Source organism: Cydia pomonella, chromosome 16 (genome assembly GCF_033807575.1).
Source record: "Cydia pomonella isolate Wapato2018A chromosome 16, ilCydPomo1, whole genome shotgun sequence".
Taxonomy (NCBI): Eukaryota; Metazoa; Arthropoda; class Insecta; order Lepidoptera; family Tortricidae; genus Cydia; species Cydia pomonella.
The window spans coordinates 8,147,533-8,170,990 of NC_084718.1; the positions used below are offsets into that span (position 1 = coordinate 8,147,533).

At 37.1% G+C, this 23,458-nt stretch overlaps 1 protein-coding gene across 4 annotated transcripts in view; it reads right to left on the minus strand.

Moving 5' to 3' along the window:
• The window catches only part of LOC133526330 (protein gustavus), a 91,813-nt gene that overhangs the window by 18,250 nt on the left and 50,105 nt on the right, over positions 1–23,458 (minus strand). The window contains exon 1 of one of the 4 annotated variants that reach the window (XM_061862890.1): positions 10,445–10,650. The exons of the other annotated variants lie outside the window; for them this stretch is intronic. Within the exon in view, the coding sequence (XP_061718874.1) occupies positions 10,445–10,491 (47 nt within the window). The 5' untranslated portion in view covers positions 10,492–10,650. Of the gene's footprint in view, positions 1–10,444; positions 10,651–23,458 lie in introns of those variants that run through there. 4 annotated transcript variants of the gene reach the window in all.

The window sequence follows — 23,458 nt, forward strand, 5'->3', positions numbered from 1 at the left end:
CTCAAACATTTTTTTTATCAAACCCATACGTGTGGGGTATCTATGGATAGGTCTTCAAAAATGATATTGAGGTTTATAATATCATTTTTTTCTGAACTGAATAGTTTGCGCGAGAGACACTTCCAAAGTGGTGAAATGTGCGTCCGCCCTTTAATTTCTAAAATAACAGAATGATAAAACTAAAAAAAATATATGATGTGTGAATTGGTTTGAACGAGATCTAGTAAGTAGTTTTTTTAATACGTCATAAATTGTACGGAACCCTTCATGGGCGAGTCCGACTCGCACTTGGCCGCTTTTTTGTAGTATGGAATATCGAGGCCCTGTACTGTACTACCTCATTACTTTGTCAGTGAATATATTAGACAATTAGAACTGTTATTTTATGACCAAGTACGTAATTTTACAAAACGGAACTGGATCAACTGGGCATATTGAATAATTAATTTCGGAATTCGGTCAAACAGAACAATAACCAATTTGCGACGCCTTTACAGTTACATGTAATCTGCCTACACTTGGCCGATATTGTTTCATTAGTACATACAATGTATTGTGTGCAGTTTAGCCGGGTCGGACGCGGGGAGGGGGGGCCTTGACTGCAATGCGCGAGCGGCGTAGCGTGTCAAGGGAGCGCTGCTTTCGCCGCCACCGCGCCTGCGCCGAGCCTAGATATACAGGCGGTGCTAGAAAATCTAACCTTCAGACCATGTAAAAGTCGAATCATGAAATAAATGAAGCTAATATGTAGATGAAAAAAAACCAAAATTTGTTGCCCATATTCACAGGTAGAATTTATTTTAGCTACATTTGCAGAATTCCTATATTCTGTTGTGTTATGATAAAACTACATCTTGATGGAAAATTACATTCACAAATACGTGATGGGCGGAAGTTGCGATCGTGTTGATTGTTGCGGTTTCCTTATTTTATGACAACTAATGTTGGCCTACTTATAACAAGACCCTTGATATATTAGTAAGAAAATAGAAACATTAAACATATAGGTTAACTGCTTACTAAAGATATTTACTGTTGATACAGGTGCGATAAACTCCACCGATAAGATGTTGTAAATAGAAGAAATAAATAAAACAGATGTAGTTTATACAAAAGCAGGGATATATGTACATCCATTAATTGACAGGAAGTATTAATACCTATTAAATTAAAAATGTTACCCCTATACCCCTACGCAGTATGCAAAAAAAAATAGGCAAAAAATTACTTTCATCATTTTGGAAAAGTGCTGATACCTACTCTTCAAATTGCTGGATCGATTTTTATTAAATACAGCTAAGAAGCACTGCAAGGAAACTAGCTTTCATATTTAAAAAAACTCATCGAATTCGGTCCATCCGTAGGACGTCTACGATGCCATAGACAGACAGACAGATAGACACAGGCGTTAAACATATAACACCCCTCTTTTTTGCGTCAGTGGTACAGTTTAAAGAAATATATGACAATTTAGGTTATAAAATGCAACAATATAAGATAAAAGTCGATACTAAATACTGAAATATTAATTAGCGTCTGGACCGAATGCCGGAAAATTTTCGTGGTGTCAGTCAGTCGGATGCCGGTTCAGCATTGACACACAATGGCTTATAACAATACAGCGAAGGTAAAAACGATTTAAGCAGCCTTCGTACTGCGTAGGCCTTAAACGTCAAATGAATTACCCATACGACCGATCCGTGCATCGTACGTTCGCTATGCGGCCTGATTAGATGCAAACAGATTTCGCCTTGTGGGGACTGCGTTCGCATTAGTGGATAAACAGTTTTAGTCAAGGGCGGTGCAGCTGTTTTACACGTTTCTTGTATATACTCGTATACGCAAAATTTACTTCTTGATGTCCATTATCAATATTTAAATATCGTCTTCAGACACCACCATAAAAAAAGGCATAATCTCCTGAATGCCAGGCACTTCAATATAAATGCATCCTTCTTGACCAGATGCAAAAAAATACTCCAGATAAAGTAAGATTTTGTATTTATTCCAGATTTAGTTTCCTTAAAGATAACACAGAATAAAAGCAGAATACAACATGTATTGCATCATTTCGAATACATACGTGGTTTTACTTGCCGGTATCTTTGTATTTGTATCCATTCAAATGCTTCCCACGATGGCCCGGAGCATGTTAAGTATGTAGAAATAAAATGTAGAATTTTCTAAATCTAAAACTCAGATTGAAGGCGAGAAGTAAAGTGTGGAAAGACAAAGCCGAGCAATCTTCTAAGTGGTCGGCAGGCGGGTTGGGAACAATGCCCTGTTCCCCGCGCACCTCCCCCTTCTGAGATAAGCGCACCCTCTAGCTCTAAATGCCTTTAGCGCCACTGAATCAACCCGCCTTCACGGAGCCGAATGAGAAACAGAAATATCGCCCTCTGAAACCTTCCTTTAATGTATATCTAATGAGGAATGAATAACTTCATGTCGAGTTGAAATTTATTCATGTTTAGGAATCAAACTGAATTTTAGCTTCCTTCGAAAGAGAATAAATGATCAATGCTTTGTTTAAACAACTTAGCAAATTTTGAATTGAGTTTTACGAGAAATCTTGCAAAATGTCCGGTAGAATTCCATACAATGTCCACTGCCCAGTATTTCCACAGGAGAAAACCAGTACCTACTTTATTCTACTCTATATGGATTTTAAAAGTATGTAAGTAAAAAGCCACGTGACTGTAGTTTGGCCTCAATAGTAAGATTCAATGGATACATAATGTTGAACTTAGTTTAACCTCATTGGACGAATGACAAGCCACGTGTTTTTGTTTATAGTCTGTCCGTTTTTCTAAGAACTTGATCTTAGAAATCGGACATGCTATACACTCTTTAAAGATCCATATGGATCATTCCATAGCCCCATGGCTATCATGTAAATAAAATGTTAAATATTTGTGTCGTGGCCAGATCTTATTAGAATTGATAATTTCATGATGTGGAAATGGTCAAATCATAATCACTTCATGAAATTACCGGTTGGCCACATTATGAAAAAGTCAAACCTAACCTAACCATATCATCAAGTGATCAATTCTAAAATGGCATTTCATAAAATGATCAAATTTCTATGATCTGGCCACGACAAATATATTTCATATTCATAAGTATTTTTTAGAATACGGTTTATGAATTATCTAACAACGCATGTAAATCAGCTGGATGAAAAGAAGAAGTACACTCAAGCCCTAATCTAATTGAACACATATTTCCAATCGAAATGTCTGCACAAAAAAGGAGAAACAGTATAAGCAGTAGGGCGGAGTCAGAGAAAAACAATTTACAGGCTGTATACGTTGCCGTTAAAGTTGGCATAAACGTAAGCGAGAGACTCAATTCCGCGAGGCGCTGAATTCTACAGCCAGCGCCATTCCGATCATTTACCAAGCGAGTCGCATGCTCAGACCAACCAGTATAATATAGTATTTTATACAATCGTGATATAATGTAGAGCTTTTCAGTCGAGTACCGTGTTTAGGCAATGAAGCTTGCTGTGTTGCCTAAACACGGTAGTAAGGTACGAAATTGTAAAGCTTGGTTATATCACTATTGTATACAATACATTTTCTACGAGTCATCTAAATTAATACTTTTTTTACTATAAAACCTAAATAAGTGACGAATGATTAGTAAATGTCTCAGTAGACAAAAATGTAGTACACAAGACATAAACGCGCGACTATTTCCCCGACAGTTCCGCCCCGCGTCCGTTTAGTCTTTTCTATGGGAGCGCAAGGGCACATGATTGGTCAAATTTTTTATAGTTGACTACAGCCTATCTCAATCAATATTATAGTTAAGTTGGGAGCCCATACGCAAAAAGTACGCAAATATAGTTTGGTATACGAAATCATAATTCAACCATTACAGTAGACGAGTAGAAAAAAAACCCAGACAAGTGCGAGTCGGCCTCGCGCACGCAGAGTTCCGTACCATTATCTATAAAAACGGCAAAAAATGTATGGGAGCCCCCTTAAATATTTATTTTATTCTGTTTTTAGAATTTGTTATAGCGGCAACAGAAATACATCATCTGTAAAAAGTTCAACTGTCTAACTATAACGGTAACAGCCTGGTGACAGACGGACGGACAGCGGAGTCTTAGTAATAGGGTTCCGTTTTACCCTTTGGGTCCGGAACCTTAATAAATAAGTGTACTATCAAATTCACAATACGTTTAAGGGATGTTTCTTGTGTGATAATCAAGGCCAACAAAATGATTATTAGTTCTATCAGTTGTATACAAAACAAGCCCTGGTTTCTTGTTATTAGTGTTCCGTACAAAACTTTGTTCACGGAACACTTATGGAATCACTTTGTTTTTTTTAAGAGTCCGGGCATAATGCAAATGCGTCGGTCGTAATAAAAACAAATGACAATAAATGACTTTAACACACTTGTTCGTTACAAATATCAACCTCCCCGCTTGTTAACGTAACACAGCTCATTCTATGAAGAACTGTTAGTTGCAGTAGGTTCAATATATCTATGTTTGTTTGGATCTAAGGATATGATTGGATCCAATCATGTCATCTATAGTTAATTCATTAGTAGTTACTTATCTCGACTGGTTCTCCAGTGTTCCATTCGTTTGCAATAGAAATACATAGCCTGGATGGTCGGGAACGGGGCGCGTCGGCGTAGGGTGCCGGGTTCTGAATTATTCATACAATCGGACCTCAGCCGTCATCCCGTCGCAATATGCAACGGCGTACCCACCTTCGTCAGACACTACAGGTTCGTGAGAACATTGAATCGGCACTAGAATTATGGAACAACCTCATCATTTTCTAAGCGCCGGTATTATCGTACAAGTAATTTGTATAAAGCTTAGGGAACTTTTACATCTACAAACAATTTTATTTTCATGTTCTATCTCATACAATTAATGAAATATTTCTGAGAATTAATTATTAGTGTCTAACATTTTACCTATTTGCAGAACGATAAAAATCTACCTGAGAATAGCGTTGATTTTTCCAGTTCTATATCACGGCACAAAACAAATATACAAATTCATTAATCGTAATTTCATTAGTGTAAAATAGGTTTATACGTGTAGGTATGGCTTATGGTCAGTTAATAACAAAAATAGTTGCGCCTAATTAAACTCGTAATGTCAACTTATGTGTCGTCTCCAGGTTACTCTACTGTACGTACGTACTACTACAGGCTGGTCAGATAAGAAGTATAACAATTAGATTTTTTAAATTTTAACTATTATTAGTAGTTAATTTTAAAAGTATATTTTACAGTACATATGGGGCTACTTTATAGCACTAGTGCGAGAAGTAGCATATTACGTTACTGTGTCGAACATTTAAAGGGCCATATGTACTGTAAAACGTTGTACGATACATGTGCGAATAGGTAATTCGCAACTCGTGTCGATTTAAAACACTCCCTTCGGTCGTGTTTTAATTTATCGCCACTCGTTTCGAATTTCCTATTTTTCGCACTTGTATCGTAATGTACTATTTCAGGGTTGGCAAATACATGCGGAACATAATGTCTGACATATGTCCTCCTTTGTCATCGCAATTATCAGCATATTTTCGCACATTTTTGGAGTTATCTTAGACATTTGTCGGATAGTCGGTTTTAACCGTTTAAATTTCATCAGCTTGTTAGCATAGACACGTTATTTTAGATAGCCCCACAGAAATAAGTCAGGAGCTGCAAAATTTGGGTGTCAATCACTGTCACTTTTTCTAGAAATTAATCGAGCAAACAACAAACATTTGAGAAAAAATTGCTTGCTGCTAGGGGTATACATTTGGATTTTGAAATTATCTTCCGTATACAATTGCCGTGGCAGAGGCAGACCGAGAAAGAGATGGCGGGACGACTTGGATGCGTTTCAGCGGGACTGGCGGGACCTTGCTCAGCACAGGGAGGATTGGAAAGCTAGAGGGGAGGCCTTTGCCCAGCAGTGGGACACACAAATAGGCTAATAAAAAAAATACAATTGCCAACCCTGAATAATATATGTTGAAAAAACATTTGATAAAATTTGCATTACATAAAATTTAAATTTAAAAACACAGTGTTTTACTCTTATTTGCCCACCCTGTCATTCTGAGGCTAGCTGTATTGAATGGACAGTGAATTTAATTACTTACATTGAAATGTCTTTAAGATCCTGACAACTCGAACAATTCTATTCCACAACTAAATACCTACTATTTTTAACTCAATGATATGCCAAATATGTTAAACAATAGTCAGAACAGCAGTAGCTCGTGCTTACTCATCTACGCTATAATACTGAAACAGTAGCTACCAAGACCAAGGCACATTGCCAAAAGTTGTAGTTTTTCGTCCTTCGGTTTAATAAATGGTATGCACGCTGTCTTGAGTGTCTTACCTAAAGCTGTTTTCACACAATCTTTTGTGCTTGATTGTTAGCTCTTGGCTAGTATTATCTGAACCATGGCAGTAAAAACTACGTGTGATCGATAGTCTTAGTGATACTGGTCAATCTGCAGGGGAGTTGTACGCAAGGTTTCTGAATAGGCTCGGGCACGGGCAGGAAACAGCGATGTTTGCTAGGCAAATCGCGTTGGCGATGCGTGTCCAGCGATGACGAGGATTCTGACCGATTCCGACGCTTCCGCAAACGATATCCTAACACAAGGTTTGCACCACGTAACATGAACATCTCTAAAACTTTGTAAGTAAATATATGTAGTTAACCTTGCGTAAAAATGTAGTTTTCTACTCACATGATAAAGTCTAGTCCCACTATTAAATAAGTAATCAGTTTCTCCTCTGAGTTAGGAAGTATGAAGGTATTCGCTAGACAAAACTAGTGCTAAGGTTTATTTTTGGGATTAGGGTGCGGAGCAATGTAGGTTTGTTACATTCTATTCATAAAAAAGAAGCGATTCTAAAGGTATTTAATTTTTTTTAAATTTAGTAGATATTTAATATATTCGGTAGGAATCTTATGCAGCCAACAAAATGCCTTTTATAACTACTATAGAATGGAAGACTTTATTAATTACACATTTGAGAAACTCGACGCTCAGTTTTAGAGATTCAACTAATACAAAGTCGAAATCCAATACTTAGGTATTATTTATTTAAATATAATGAATGGCACTAAGCAGTTTATTGTCCTTAGTTGATAAAGTTATATTAGTTAAATATTTTTTATGAACAAAATAATCACGCACGCTATGGAACTCTAAGCATTCAGTTCCGCTTGTTGGCATTCAAATATTTCCAAATGTTTATTCCTAAGTGTTAGTAAACGTCAAATAGGCAGTCACTTATCGTGCCAAATGTATAAAAGTGCCAAAAATGTGTATACCTACACTACCTCAATATATGGGCAATAAGGTCGTGTATACATATTATTGGCACTTTGCCCGTTTCGATATTTTTAGACGAGACTGGACATCAGTGTCCGGTTCTATCACAACCGAAATTTTATTTGGTGTTTGAATGCAACAAACCATTGGTCAATCTACCAAAAAACCTATACAGGAAATTGTATGGCTATGGAAGTTTTTACCTTCTAATTTGCTTTTCGTTACTGATATGTTGAATTATATATGTTATAAATATATAATTAAAATATATGTCATAAATTAGAAAACCCTCTTAATAACCACTAAATCCTAACATGTTGTCTGGTTTCAATATTCGATTGTATTTTTATACTGTATAAAACACGGGTTGAAAAATATAATATGATTTACTTTTTTTTCATATTGATAACAATAACTTCAACGTGAAATGTGACAAACAATCCCTAACTAAAAGGATAATCGGGAGCGTGCAAAATAAAAAAGCGCAGGGTTGAATTAAATGAATGAACTATAAATAATAGAGTATAAAGGGCAATGGATAAATTGTATGTGGTGTATATGTTAGGCACGGGGCTGTGGGGTCAATGACACGCACCCCGTACGATGGTACACATCAGTGGGGCACAGGACGTGAGTCACTCCTGGGGTAGACAGCTGCTGCGGACAAAAACTACCCTCGCTTTCGATGAGCACGCCGCCTGTTCCGTGTAAACTTTGCGTGGTTAGAAAATGATTTCCTTATAAATACGTATTGAAACAATGTACTAACGTGTCTGTCTTTGTTGTGAAAAAGAAGTGACACCTAATTAAAAAATCATATAACGTTGTTAAAAAAGATCATGGTTAACGATTCATATGGTCGTAGTAACTGCCGTAAAGTCGATGGCAATGACAATCATTTTATCCAAATAAGAATAATAGTTCATGGACTTTGATGATCCTAATTTTTGGTCAAATCAGCTTTAAATCCAGCCAATATTTTTTTTTAACCAAACCCAGGCTGCTAAAAAAGCGTTGGTAGACTAGCGGTAAGAGCGTGCGATTTTCAATGCGAAGGTCGCGGGTTCAAACCCCGGCTTGTACCAATGGGTTTTTCGGAACTTATGTACGACATATCATATACCAGTCACTTTTTGGTGAAGAAAAACTTAGTGAGGAAACCGGACTAATCCCAATAAGGCCTAGTTTACCCTTTGGGTTGATGGATCAGATGGTATTCGCTTGCGTAAAAAATGTGTCTACGCCGATTCTCGGGATTAGTTGCCAAGCGGACCTCAGGCTCCCATGAGCCGTGGCAATAAGCCGGGACAAACGCTAGGAAGAAGAAGACTGTTCGGCTAGACAAACTGACAAAGGTAAGCCATTCTCTTAGACTTTATTTATAAATATTTTTTGTAGATTATTATGTATTTATTCTTCCTTGGCAGAAGTAATCGTGTATGGATTGTGTAGTGTAGGGAGTGAAAGCTGTAACATATGCCGACCTCATTCGCGTTATGAAGTGTGGTGCGGTCGCGGCGCCATATGTTACGGGGACAGCTGATTCAACTTTTTGTAGGCATAACAATCTCGGCAGGTAACTATACGTATTATTATTACAACTAAAACAAAGTAAACAATTGCAACATACTCAGTAATTACAGTACCTGCGCGTTTGTATAAGACGATGTTTGATGTTGACAGACAATAACAAGAAACAAAGAAGTAAACCGAGTAGCATGTGAAATCGAATATCTGTAGAAGCGAGCGAGCATTTAAGTTGATAAATGCGAGTTATAAGCTGTGCAAAATGAATTTATTGGCTCGTCAATGAGAGCTTGTCTGCAGGGGGCGAAGAACTACAGATGGTCGACCTTCACCTAGGATTGGCTGGGCGTCGATCCTGCCCATGCTCGCTTGACGCGTGCATTTATTTATAGATGCTTCTCGCTACAGTGACAATCAACTCGGCTACTCTATGTAATGTGTTGTCTTCTCAAGTAAATAGCGACGTAGCTACAGCGGACAATGCTCCTGAGCTCGTTTTGTTTTTAGATACAACGTGCTTCTAACGTATTACTATTGAAGCGTGTCAGTTGCGTGACTCACATTGTTAACGAAATTTAAACGCGGAAATTCATTTAGCAATGACGTAATAAGTAGTTATTCATTATAAAGATCAGCGTGAGAATAATCGCGTCAAGGAGAAGGCTAGCATTAGCGGGGACGTCGAGTTGGTGATTGCGATTCCATGTAAAAGAATGTAAAGCTCGGGGGCTGCAAGCTTGCGAAGCGTCAATAACCTCGTCGGTACGGATCGTGGAGGTTGCAATAAATACGACATCGGCGGCGCTGGCCTGGTCAAGAGCCTTTCAAGGCCGGGAGGTGAGGCGGGGTGCGCCTGCGCCCCACATTTGCGCCTGAGCCGTGCCACTGTTGCCCTACCGCCTGCATTCCTTCAGAAAGAAGGCGCAACAATTCATAACTGCCCTTTTAAAATCCTATCAGATTTTATTTAAGATAAACTTAATAATAAAAGATTTTGCGGAACCCATAAGTTATAAGGACTCTATAGGAGTATGTAGATAAGTAGGGTTTACACATAGTTTCATCATTTTGAAACTTTTAGTGTTTCTCGTAAAAGCTGTAAAGAGAAAATCGTGACCGTCAAAATGCCTTAGTAGATATTACGTGTACGGCTCGCTGGTTTCGTAACTTAGTCTGTCAAGGTCACACTAATGACTTTGTACTTGAAATGTTAACGTAACTAACGAAGAAACTTATTGCAATAGTATTTCCTTCAGCTTAGCCCTTGTCCTTATCGCCTGTGCCTACCTAATTGGTCTATTAGTTGCAATCTCACTTGAAGAATCTTTGCTACACCAACCATGAATAGCACTGCAACAATGATTTCAATAGAACGTCTTAGGATCATAGTTAATCACTATAAGCACAACACAACACAGACAGACAGAGCATCTGTCGTATCGGCATGATGGCATCGGCAGGTAGAGCGCGATGAAAAGAGACAGACACACACAGACACTCAAAGTAAGGATTCAACAAAGGATCCGTGGTTGTTCGTAGTCGCGAGGAGTGACAGGAAGCATGGGGCGGCGATGAGAACTCACCGCAGATCGAGGTAACGTGCGCTCTTTTTTCTCCTATCACAGGACATGACGTCTGTTGGTTATAGTGCACTTCGAAGACCACTTCACCAGCGAGGCATTGACACCATGCTCACGATCGCGCGCGCAACGTCGAGGCACCACGGACACTACCACTGGCGGCGAGAGAACGCGCGCACTGAGGCACGATCGGCCGGCGGAGCGCGAGCTACCTGCCGTTTCCGCGGCGCGGCGAAGCGGAGGTGCGCATCGCAGCGCGCGCGCAGGTCCGCACCGCTCGCAGGGAGGGGGAGGGATCAGCCACTCTCTGCTATGCCGCAAAAGCCCTGCATGCGCCCGCCTCGACCGGCAGGGCTCGAGCTCCCCGTCAAAACATACCTACTCGCTGTCGCTGCCCTACCACAAAACAACACCACAAAGAACAGCCGGTTTTTATGGGGTTTAGATATAGCTGCGTACACTTTTAGGAAAAAGTTTGTTGTAATGAAGTTCGAAACGATTGTAAAGTTTAAAAGGGAATCGAATACACATTTTAAAACGGGCTGTATCATAAACTCGGTTTATTTTCATGATGGGTTTACAAATATTTTAATTAAACTGTAACCACAACACAAAGTTCAAATTGTTTCAGTAGTTTGACGCAGGTTGGTTTTTGGTAAGCCGTACAAAATTATGATTTTGATGTTATGTGGTGTGGGAGTTTAATCATGATCATGAATTGATACCTATTCCGAGTTATTAAGTAACAATTGGACCGCAGTGTTTCAAAACTCAAGAGAAACTTAAAACTGAGTTTACGTCCTAATTTACATGTGAATATTGTTTGCCTTAAACATGAGTCATTTCCGAAGGCCCGGCCGACTTTCACCCGTGCTCGTGCTCCTACAATTAAGCGCATTTCGTAGCCAAACGGCCCTTTGTTGCAGATCCCGACGCGATCTGGAAACGACCAAAAAGGAACTAATCGCATTCATCCGGGCCCGTAATAAAAAAGCAGCGGGCCTACCGCGAAAACCGAAAATCGCTAATTGCGGGGATCTTTCTCCTTTGCTCTCTCTAAGACGTAATTAGAATGACAGAGAAAAATGCTCGCAATTGACGAACTTCGATTTTCGCGGTTATAGCCCAGTTATTAGAACGGCACATTAGGTATTATTAATATGATGTAATCCAGCCAGTCAACTCCGCAATCTGCAACGTTACATTACAAGGATGCCAAAACTGTAAACCATTTAGGTACTTAAGGTAAGGCGACAAAACTACGTAATCTACGAATAATCTAGGTGTCATTTTTTTAATAGTCTTACAATCGCTCCTGTTTTATACGTGGGCAAAATGACAATTATGCGACCACTTGCATTAAAACAATATAAGAGACGGATATGAAAATCGAAGTCTGATATTCGTCCCTAGAAAATGGGTGCCCGGGAGTAAATGATTAATAACTTTTAAACTCACTTAAACCTTAATGCTTATTAAGTGCAAATCAGCGCATATTTATTATATACTAGCTGTTGCCCACGGCTTCGTCTGCGTGGATTTACTTCCAAAAACATACTTTCAACCCTTTAAACCTATTAGGGGTTGAATTTTCAAAAGCACTAAAATTATTTTTGTAATTTCTAATATTAATTATCTCTTACTACTAATTTCTAGTCCCTACTCAAACTCGTTCCCTTTACAAACTTCTATTCCCTTATAACAATGACTTTCCAAAAACCCTAAAATTATTTCTCGTCTATTTTAAAGTTTCGTGTTCCTGTACCTACCTTAAATCCCTTAGGGGATGAATTTCCAAAAACGCTGAAACTATTTGTATTTTATTTTAATATAAAACCTTTTCCCAAAGTTTCAAGTTCCTAGCTTACAATAAAACTTGAACGTTATACAAAGGTTCAACCCCTTTTTAATCCCCTTAGGGGTTGAATTTTTCAAAATCGCTTTTTATCTCTTGTACACTTTATCAATGCAACATAGTGTGCAAATTTCAACTTTTCTCTTTCGGGCGTTTTTATACAGGGGGCTTTTGTTATCACTTACCAAACTCGGAGAGGTGAAGGGTGAAGTTGTTCAGTGTGACCTACACATGTAATCCCCCCTCAGAGTTTGGTCAGTGATAACAAAGCACCCTGTATACAGGGTGCTCGCGAGGAACCCATATAACTTTACCAGCATATAGCTGAGGTCGTAATATTTAAAAAACATTATATAAACATAGGTCGAAATTAGATTTTTAACTTTTTTAACTTTTCATACAAATTAAATAAATTATTTTTGGTTCACCAGTAACACAATGCCTTAGGACGAGCTGGCAACGTTTGTTATTGTCTCTATCTCTTTTCACTAGAACGGCAAGTAAGTCACATAGACATTTCTTGTCAAACAAATTATTTTAAACCAGAATGTACGTAATGTGCAATCGGATCTCTTTACCTATGTATGATTTACTTATTTAAGGCTTGCCACACACTAGTATTTCCGCCCGCAGGATTATGATAATTATGAATATTATGATCAACCACCGGCGATTTAAATCGTAGTTGTACAGTCGACGTCAAAAATATGTTTACAATTTTTCACCTTATTTCTTTGTATTTAGGTTCAAAAGTGTAAACATATTTTCAATCTGTAAGTCAATATCTGGCAGTGTTGTCAGTAGATACATATCACTAGAACTAAGTACCTATTGCATGGATCCAAAAGTTAAAAATATCGCACTGTGAAAATAAATGTTTTAAGTACGCATTAAAATTATTACCAGTCTATTATTGTCGATACGTAAATAATTTTAGTAATATTTTATCAATCTTCATGGATTATGATACATACTGGCCACTTGGAAATTTCCTTCGAGTGTGTTTTATAAGTACTTTAAATAATGACATCAGTCACATGAACGATGGGTGACATTGTTGGTATTGATTCTAATATCAATATGATGTCTCACGTTTATAACATTTATTTAAACAGTGCGACGAATAATAATTTTCCTAATAATTGGACAAATCGTGCGGTTTAACTTAGACGGCAGACTTTTTAATCAGTGGAAAGGAGAGTAAATTGGTTTTTTAGTGCTGCTCAGTGAAAAACGTATTAAGGATGCTGTAATAGAAAATACTGCGAGTACTAATACTGAAGCAGTATCTAGTTGAGTGGTTACGAATTCACGGATTCTACGAAGTGCACGTAGACGAACAAGCTGGTAGAATGAGAAGGGTACCTATTGCAATTCCTGACAGTGATCATACTTTTTTGTTTGTAGGGTAATAAATAAATAATCTTATTAAAATTTGTGTTACTTTATTTCTTTAATACAATCAAACAATAATGGTATGGGTAATAAAAACACTTCGAACTGTTTATTTAGTTTCATGTGTAGTTTTCACGATTTAAACTGAATAGCTGTCCAATTTTTACCCGAAGTAGCAAAAACTTAGCTTCGTTGTTCTGCCATCATAAGAAATCAATCGAAAAGTCAAAAGTCAAAAGCATTTATTTGTCCAACATAGGTTAGTATACAATTGTACAGGTCCCATATACATCATAATCGTATCACTATGTTGTGCCGTAAGGCGTACAATTTTTCATTCATGGACTGTGACTGCATGCTGTGCACAGTTACCATTAATCAATATATTCATTAATAATCATCTAACAAAAATTCACTTATACTATAATATGCTTTGTCAACTAAAAATTTAAATAATTTACTTTTAAAACTAATCATGTCATCTGTATTTCTTAACTCTATCGGAATTTTATTAAAAATTTTTGGAGCCATACCAAATATACTTTTCCTAAATAACGCTGTTTTGGAAGGCAATGAATTTATTTTGTTTCTAAGACGTATACTCTTAAACTGTTGGAATAACTGTGAATTGCTTTTAACAAAAAGTACAATTTCAAAAATATATAAACACGGTAAAGTAAGTATTCGTAATTTTTTAAAGTATGGTTTACATGAGTCAAGTTGCTGTATTCCACATAATGATCTAATACATCTTTTTTGTGCTTTAAATACCAGCTCTCTGTCAACTGAATTGGCCCAGAATATAATGCCATACCTTAGCGTCGATGTTACATAGGCTTGATATGCTGTTAAAACAACCGGTTCATTAACAATCTTTCTTAAATTATATAAAACGTATGAAAATTGATGCAGTTTCTTACATATAGTGTCTATTTGATTTCTCCATGTTAACTTATGATCTACACTTATTCCTAAAAATTTTGTCACTTCTGTTTCCTCAATTTTTTGTCCTTTATATAAAATATTTAAATTGCATCCTTCAGTTCGTCTTTGTTTAAATGTCATAATTTTAGTTTTCTCTAGATTAATTTTCAAATTATTACTATTTAACCAATTTATTACTGTTTCTAATGTCTTGGATATTTCATTTTCATATGTTTCTGGATCTTTACAAGAGAACATTATAGTGCTGTCATCAGCAAAAAGTACCATTGGATACTCGATGGCTTGTGGTAAATCATTAATATAAATGATAAATAATAAAGGTCCTAAAACGCTTCCCTGAGGCACGCCATGATGAATTTGTCTGACTTTCGACGAATAAGTGACTTCAGTTTTCGTGTTAAGGCATAGTCTATTTATTTGAGTTAACTGTTTTCGATTTTCTAAGTAAGACTTAATTAGACTATGTGCATTACCTCTAACTCCATATTTATATAATTTATCCAGCAATATTCTATGATCTACAAAGTCGAAGGCTTTCGACATATCCATGTAAAGAGCTGATACCGGAACACGCTTGTCAATATTTATTACAATTTCGCGCATAAGGTCAAAAATTGCCATATTGATGGACTTACTTTTCCGAAATCCCATCTGTTCTTGCGTGAACAAGTTATGCGTTTCAAAGTATCCATATATGGACTTATAAATTACTTTTTCTATAATTTTTGAAAAAATTTAAAGCAATGCCACAGGTCTATAGCTGGCTAAATCTTCCTTGTCACCTTTTTTAAAAAGTGGTTTTACGATACCTATTTTTAATCTTTCCGGGAATTCTCCCATTTCTATACATAAATTAGTTATATGACTAATTAATGGTGAAATGATACAAGATACTGATTTTACGACTTTTGTAGTTATGCCGTCGTAGCCTGTGCTGTAACTATTTTTTAAGGAATTAATTATTGTTTCAATGTCATGTGAATTCGTAGGCTTCATAAATATAGAGTTAGGTAAATTGCATCTCATTGTATTCATATAGTTATATTTATCATGTTCAAAATTAGAAACTGTATTGGTATTATGGTTAGTTATTGAGAAGCTGTGATTATGCTGTTTCGATTTACCACGAGTTTGATCTATAAAATACTGGTTAAATGCTTGCGCAATTTTTTCAGGAGATCGTATAGGTTTGCCATTATTAGATATTATCTGTCGAATACTTTGTATCGGTTGTTTAGACCTATGTTTATTAATAATGTTCCACGATGCCTTTGTTTTGTTATTAGCATTTGTAATGTAGTAATTGTTTTGTGCTTTCTGAGTTAACTTAATAATATTCTTCAGTCGATTTGAATAAGTTTGAAAAATGATTTTATCTCTAACTTTATCTATCGAAAATCTATATTTCCACAATAGCTGGCGTTTACGCTTACAACAAGTCTTTAACCCTTTAGTAATCCATTTTGGTTTTGACGCTGAACTAACTTTAATCGTTTTAATAGGAAAGCACAAATTATAGAGTAATTGGAACTGATCATCAAAATAGTTGTATGCTTCATTAGGATTACTGGCCAAATAAACTTCATTAAATGTTAACTCCGATAGACGATCTCTAAACCTATCAATGTTTTCTTGACTTATGTCACGCTGATCATTAAGAAATATGCATTCTTATGAATAAATACGTGTCACTTCAAAATAAAACTAAGACGGTTAAATTTATCAATTCTTGGGCGTTAAGTAATTTTGTTTATCAATACTTCACTAATACCATTGTTTTAGTCGTGGACTTAACAAAAGCAATGATCATTGATCATACTTTGGATTAAGTGATAGAATTTTAAGATTCTACGTATTTATTTTCAATGACACATATCGATGATAGTGACAGGAACGAGCTTCTGCAATTTGCGTCAGACAGATAATGTGATGCGGTCTTGCAACGTCGCTATCCTAAAGGTGCATTATACTGGATTTTTTCTTAAATAAAAAATATTAATTACTCGCAAACTAAGCCGAATCCAGTTTACTTTATATGACATTTTATTTTCTAAAGATGGTCAAGAACATGGTGGTAAAGTTATATGGGTTCCTCGCGAGCACCCTGTATATAGATAAAGTGCAATTTTAGCAAAGGTCGTTTAAAACTTATTATAAAATGATTTCTTGTCTATGTATGGAGAGAGCACTCTATGCTTACTTATGTATTTCTCTGTGGTACTATGATGTGCTATTTTGCTTCGCCCTGCTAAACGTCATGCATGTGTTCAGTAAGTCACTATCCTTTTTAGGGTTCCGTAGTCAACTAGGAACCCTTATAGTTTCGCCATGTCCGTCTGTCTGTCCGAGGCTTTGCTCCGTGGTCGTTAGTGCTAGAAAGCTGAAATTTGGCATGGATATATGAATCAATAAAGCCGACAAAGTCGTACAATGAAATCTAAAAATATATAATTTTTTTAGGGTACCTCCCCTACACGTAAAGCGGGGATGATTTTTTTTTTGCTTCAACCCTACAGTGTGGGATATCATTGGAAAGGTCTTTCAAAACGAATAGGGGTCTTCAACAAACATTTCTTGATAAAGTGAATATATTCGGAGATAATTGCTCCGATAGAAAAATAAAATGTGTCCCCCCCCTCTAACTTTTGAACCATAGGTCCAAAAAATATGAAAAAAATCTTGGAAGTAGAGCTTAAGAAAGACATTAAATGAAAACTATAGCGGATATGATCAGTTTAGCTGTTTTTGAGTTATCGCAAAAAGTTTCCCCTTCATAGTAAAAAGACGTACACCCACAGTTCATCCCTTGGTTAAAAATCTACCATACTTTAAGCTCCAGTTTAGCTTATTGTGACGGAAGAGTAATTACGGAACCCTACTCTGAACATGGCCTGACATGCTCTTGGCCGGTTTTTTTATTTAGTTTACTATAGCATGCTACCAAAGGGTAATTCGTTTAGCTATTCATGTTTATGTTGCTGCTTTACATTGGCGTGACGACGTAAACAGCATTTAATAGGAGCATCCTGAACGCTTCCGAGTACGACCCGCAACGGGTACTGTATTCCCACCGGGTCCGGAATTAAATGACCCTCTCGTTTTTTCCTAGCTGCCAAAATATCATTGTTGCCTTTGCCTCGAGCTACGTTGTTCTCTGGGTAATTTAGTTTATTGTGTACCAAGTTTGTAACGGAGCGCAAAAGGCAACGACTTCAAAGTTAAAAAATGAGAAAATCTCTCCCGAGTTGTACATTAAATTGTTGTAAAGAGTAACATTACGCTTTTATTGTTCTACAAAATTAAAATGGTTTTAAGTTATTTCGACGTTGTATTTTTTTATTAAGTCCTAATCTAAAAGTAATACTAAAACAGAATTCAACGAGCATCGGTAATATTATGTTGATATTAGAATACATTAATCGGTGTCTAATGTAGACTCAAGTTTAGGTCAACAACATACTAGACGGCCAAGTCATATAACCAGCTAATTATGTATTTAACTATCTGACTGAATATAAATATCAAATTATTTTACGATTTTATCGTCTAACCTTTACCCGTTACATCATCTTAGCAGATTATAAGACTAATTATAGTAAATATGTCAGTATTTACAATCAGTGTGCCCTAACATAAGAATCCATTTTTCCCTTACTGTATTTACCTAGTATTTACCTAGAAGTACAGACTGGTTTGTGTTTTTTCGCTTTAGATTACTGATATTTGCGTGCCTACACAGGTAGGACTAGTTATTATAACAAAACATCACATGTCCAAGTACGAACAATGTCAGAAATAGATACAATACCAATAATAACGTCCTAAAAGTTATTAATATGATTTTTATGAAGACCAGCGATAAGATAAACTGCCTGCTTTGAGCACCCCACACACTTACGAATTGCGTATACGGTCAGATAGTAGATGGCACACATCGATAAGCAATTATTGGATAAAATCGTTTCCTTTGAAATGTAAAATTCATGGTGAATTAATAACAACTGCAATCGCGGGCTATGACGCGGTTGAAAGCAGATAATAAATAAGGCAGCGAGATCCGACACCGGCGCGGAAATGCGAACCGACTTTTTCATACACGATGGCTCGCCGAATCGATAGCCTATCATGAATATCATGTTTATAGATTTTGCATGAGCACTTGAAAATTAATGCGTCTGTTTTACCCATTGCTATTTAAATATAGCGGAATAGGTATTTAAAAAGCAACACGACACTTAAGATTGCAGTCACTTGACCAGTAATAATATCACAACATAACTAAATGCTAGCTAGAATAAATTCTAAAAAGGTACTATAAGCCGAAATGCCATGTTCGCGTTAAGCTAGGTTTCCCTAAATATACTCGTAATAATCGAATTATTCCAATATCGGAATTTAAATTACAGTTACAGGTACGTTACCCATACCATTGACCAAATGGCCAATTGACCATGATACGTAGTAGTTCGTTAATCATCATCAGCATCCTTGGTACAATGCCTCAAGCGCCTTTTTTGGATTTAAGCTAGTGTTTTTATTGAATTCCGTTAAGTTCGGGTCATGAGTAAGTATAATTTAAGGAATATTAGTTTATATGTTTAAGGTAAGTAAATGGCATAGATCATATTCGAAAGAAGTTTTTTTTTTCAAAGTAATTAAATGTTGCATATAGCGTTGTTGTAACACGGGGCTTACATTTAACTCAACCAAACAATTGAAAACTGTGACATATCAATCTCATTTCGAAAATCGAAAGTCCGAGTAATAAATCAAATAAATAGCTAATGTATTAAATCGTACTAAACACCAATCATTATGTAAACAGGCCTTAGGGCAAGTGTACACGCTTGTAAGATAAAAATAAAATATTGATTATCTCCGAAATGGAGTTAATTAGAATACCGGTGTATTTGAGAAAGTTACTTTATTTAAGCGCAAGAATGCACCCTTTAAATTAACGGAAATGAAAAAAACACGGTGTATATCCATTATGGATACCGTTATACGAGTAAAATATGTTATAACGTTAAAATCTGTGCAAATAAATAATGCTCCATCAGAAAAATACCGTCCAATTCTAAAATTCAACATTGACATAATTAAGGAAATCCGTCTTTGTCAAGGTGAGGTTAATCCGTTCCATTTGGGCTTAATAACGTCCCGCTTAGGCAAAACTAACTTTCTAAGCCTGTGATCATTTCTCCGCGGAATTGGCTCAAAGGGTTGTTTATTTCGGCGGTTCTTTAAAGCACTACAACAAGCATGCAAGCGTTTTGTTCTGTTACGGTTGAATCCTTGCCTGGGCGGCTGTTAGTAATGTCACATCCGTCGTCAAACCAAGCATATCGATGCGTACCTGTAACAAACAACAAAAAATAAGATTGATTAAATTGATTATGTTTTATTTTAAAGCTTTGTTTCGCGACGCAAAGCGTATTTTTGGTTAGCTTATATAAGACTTAAACAGTCTTTCGGCAGTCCATTACTAATAAATCAAATAATACCTTATGATTTTAAATCAGCGTAATGTCTAATCTAGTATATTTTTTACTAATTATGAAGCAGTTTATTTTTTTCAGTTATCTGTAGATAAAATACTATATAATAACAATAAAATCATATTGAGAAATATTAGATTGTTTGAGGTTTTTGCAATGTACTTCGTAACTTTTTGTACAACACAATTTGACAATCTTCATCACCTGCCGTTTTCCACAATGCTACACTTGAATTTTAATTTTCACAACTACAGTAGAATATCTATCATATTGTGATTTTTCTGTAAAATATTTCAAATTAGATGAAACCAAGAACTGAATTTGTTGATAACTAATCAAAAAAGGTTATATTGATTTAATCTCAACCAATTATACGCTAACAGGCCGGTACATATTTCGAAATTCCATATTAATTCATTTTTCTGGAATTTAGCATCCGTCACTAGTAGTATTTAAGTCGATAAAAACGGAATATCGTGCTAATTCATAATCATATTTGTAAGAAATATCAGAGGAGGAAATATTCCTCGAGGAGTTGGGCTGGCAAGAGTAGCCAACCCTCCACCCCCCCTTGTCACGCAAAATAGGCGCCAGTCGTCGAGTTGCGGAAAATCGCCCGAACTACAATACAATACAAGAAATATCAGTTCCGTCATGGGAAGACCTCGTGGAAATAAAAACTTAACAGTATCTATACAAGAAGCAATTATAAATGGCTTAGAAATGGCTTCACACAATCGACGCTGGCTAAGCAATTTCAAGTTCATCAGTCTACTATATCGAAGGTCTTGAAACGGGAAAAGCTCACGGAGGTGTCAAAGGCCCAACAGACCTGGTCGCCCACGTTGCACATCAAGTTTGGTAGACCGCAACATTTTGCGAATAGCAAAACACAATCCACGACTCACGGCGAGCGACATTATGCGGGAAATATCGTGTGGAAATTCAGTTTCTGTGTCCGTACGTACTGTAAGAAATCGCCTGATGGATGGTGGTCTTCGTGCTCGTTGTCCTGCAAAGAAACCACTGATTTCCAAGAAAAATCGAGCAGCTAGAAAAAAATATGCGAAAGAACATCTTTCTTGGACTGCGGAAATGTGGGAAAAGGTAATCTGGAGCGATGAATCCAAGTTTTTACTGTTCGGAAAAGATGGAATTACCTACGTACGACGTCCCGACAATGCTCGCTATGACCCCAAGTATCAGCTCCCTACAGTCAAACACGGCGGCGGCTCCCTTATGGTGTGGGGCTGTTTCAGTGCAAGTGGAGTTGGTCCTTTACATCGAATAAACGGCATTATGACGAAGGAAGTTTTTGAAGGAATCTTACAAGATGTGTTTCTTCCCTGGGCACGCCAAAATTTCGGCAGAGCGTTTATGTTTCAGCAAGATAATGACCCGAAACATTCGTCTAATCTTGTTAAACAATGGTTCAAAAAACGTAGAGTGAGGGTTTTGGAATGGCCCAGCCAAAGTCCGGACTTGAATCCTATAGAAAACCTATGGAAGGAGTTAGGTCGTCGTGTGAGTGCAAGAAATGTCAACGAAAGATTTGAACAATTAAAGGAAGAGTGGGAACGCATTCCAAGTTCTTTCCTCGCGAAGTTGATTGCATCACTTCCCCGAAGATGCCAAGCTGTTCGTGATGCAAAGGGTTTCAGTACCAAGTACTAATCTAATATTTTATTTTCAGTGCAGAATCTGTAATTTTTATTGTTTTCTTCATTAATAAACCTAGCTATAGCTAGGTTTATTAATGCTAGCTAGCTAGCTATATTTCGAGTATTAGTTATTTTATGCACTTTTTAATAAACTCGTACAAAACGAGTTTCTTATATGGTGTCATACAAATGTAATAAAGGACTTTCACATGATAATCGTTTAGGCAGCCTTAGGGTCTCCCCAAACCAGTCGACGCGGAGTCGGCTTTCGCCGAGTGTTTTACACCACACTATTCGCATTTAGCCGATCGACCGTCTCCGCGGTTGGACACCTGCGTTTAGCAGTCTCATCCTCCTTGCGGCCGTAGAGACGCCCGATCGCCTGCGACTTGCTATCGCAACAGTTGTAAAGCGACGGTCGGCTCTCCCGTGCTCCGTCTTGCTGTCGAGACGTCAGACAGCACACGTACAGCCGTTGAGTCCGACGAACAGATGTAGGACAGCGGGTGATCGGCAATCGTAAATCTCATTTTTGGAGACTGGTTGTTAGTAACAACCTGAGTTTGAAATTGAACAGACCTGTAAGATTATTTTCCTTGGTAATTGTTACATATTATATAATAACCTGTGATGATGGATATTTTACGTAGACGGGCATGGAAAAAAAGGCTTACCAGCATTTTTACCGTCATCGGCTCTGTTCGGCCGTCGTCAGCTATGTTCGGCCGTCGAAGACGCTGAACGGCTTCCGCCAGCTCTGACCGGTCCTTATCGTAGGTACTCGGCCGTGATCGGAGCCGTTCAACTCTTTCCGGCACCGTACGGCGGTATAAGGAGACCGTTTTCCCGTCGAAAGACGTCGTTTTGCGTGGGCCGAGCCGATTTACGACTTATTCGCTCTTATTGCGTTGACATAAAGCTTTTTCCGTACGCGATTTGCCGAAACGGCGTCGACTAGTTTGGGGAGACCCTTAGTCGTTCTCATAAAAAAATACTTAAAAAAAAAACACAAATATGATAGATTATTTTCCGCTACTGTAGTTGTATGCTTTCAGGAATATCATCTTATGAGTAAATTATACCAGTAAACTGGAGTTCATCGTCGGTAGTCAGGAAGTCTCTCCAATCTAACCTCTGACAGAGGTTTTTCTATGGGAGACAAATTTCTGTAAAAATCGCAAATACACAAAAATGGAAATTCCATGTAACTACCTCAAAGTGAAGTCAAATGAAAAAAATTGCAATATCGAACGTAAGACAACTTAATAATATATTAAGTAGCTTATCAAACTTAAAGAAAAAACTATGTCTATGAGAATAACCTCATAAATTCTCTCAGAAGACGCTGTTCAAAAAGTCTTAGGCGACATGTAATATAAAAGGCGAACACTTAAATTCGCCCTTTTATTTTAAATATGATTGTATTTAATTGCATAGAATACGGATTACGTACTACAAAAATGCGCTACCTCAAAATTATCACTAAATAAAATGAAAAATCCAAATAATGTGCTCCTACTTTTTTTCTGAACCACTCCTTAACCCATTCAGCGCTAATCTCGCCACGTTGTCGTTTTGCCTCTACAAAGCATTTCCGCTATATACCGGGAAAACCATGTTATCGGCTATGACCGTAGCTCAGAGGTGAATGTGTTAAAATAAT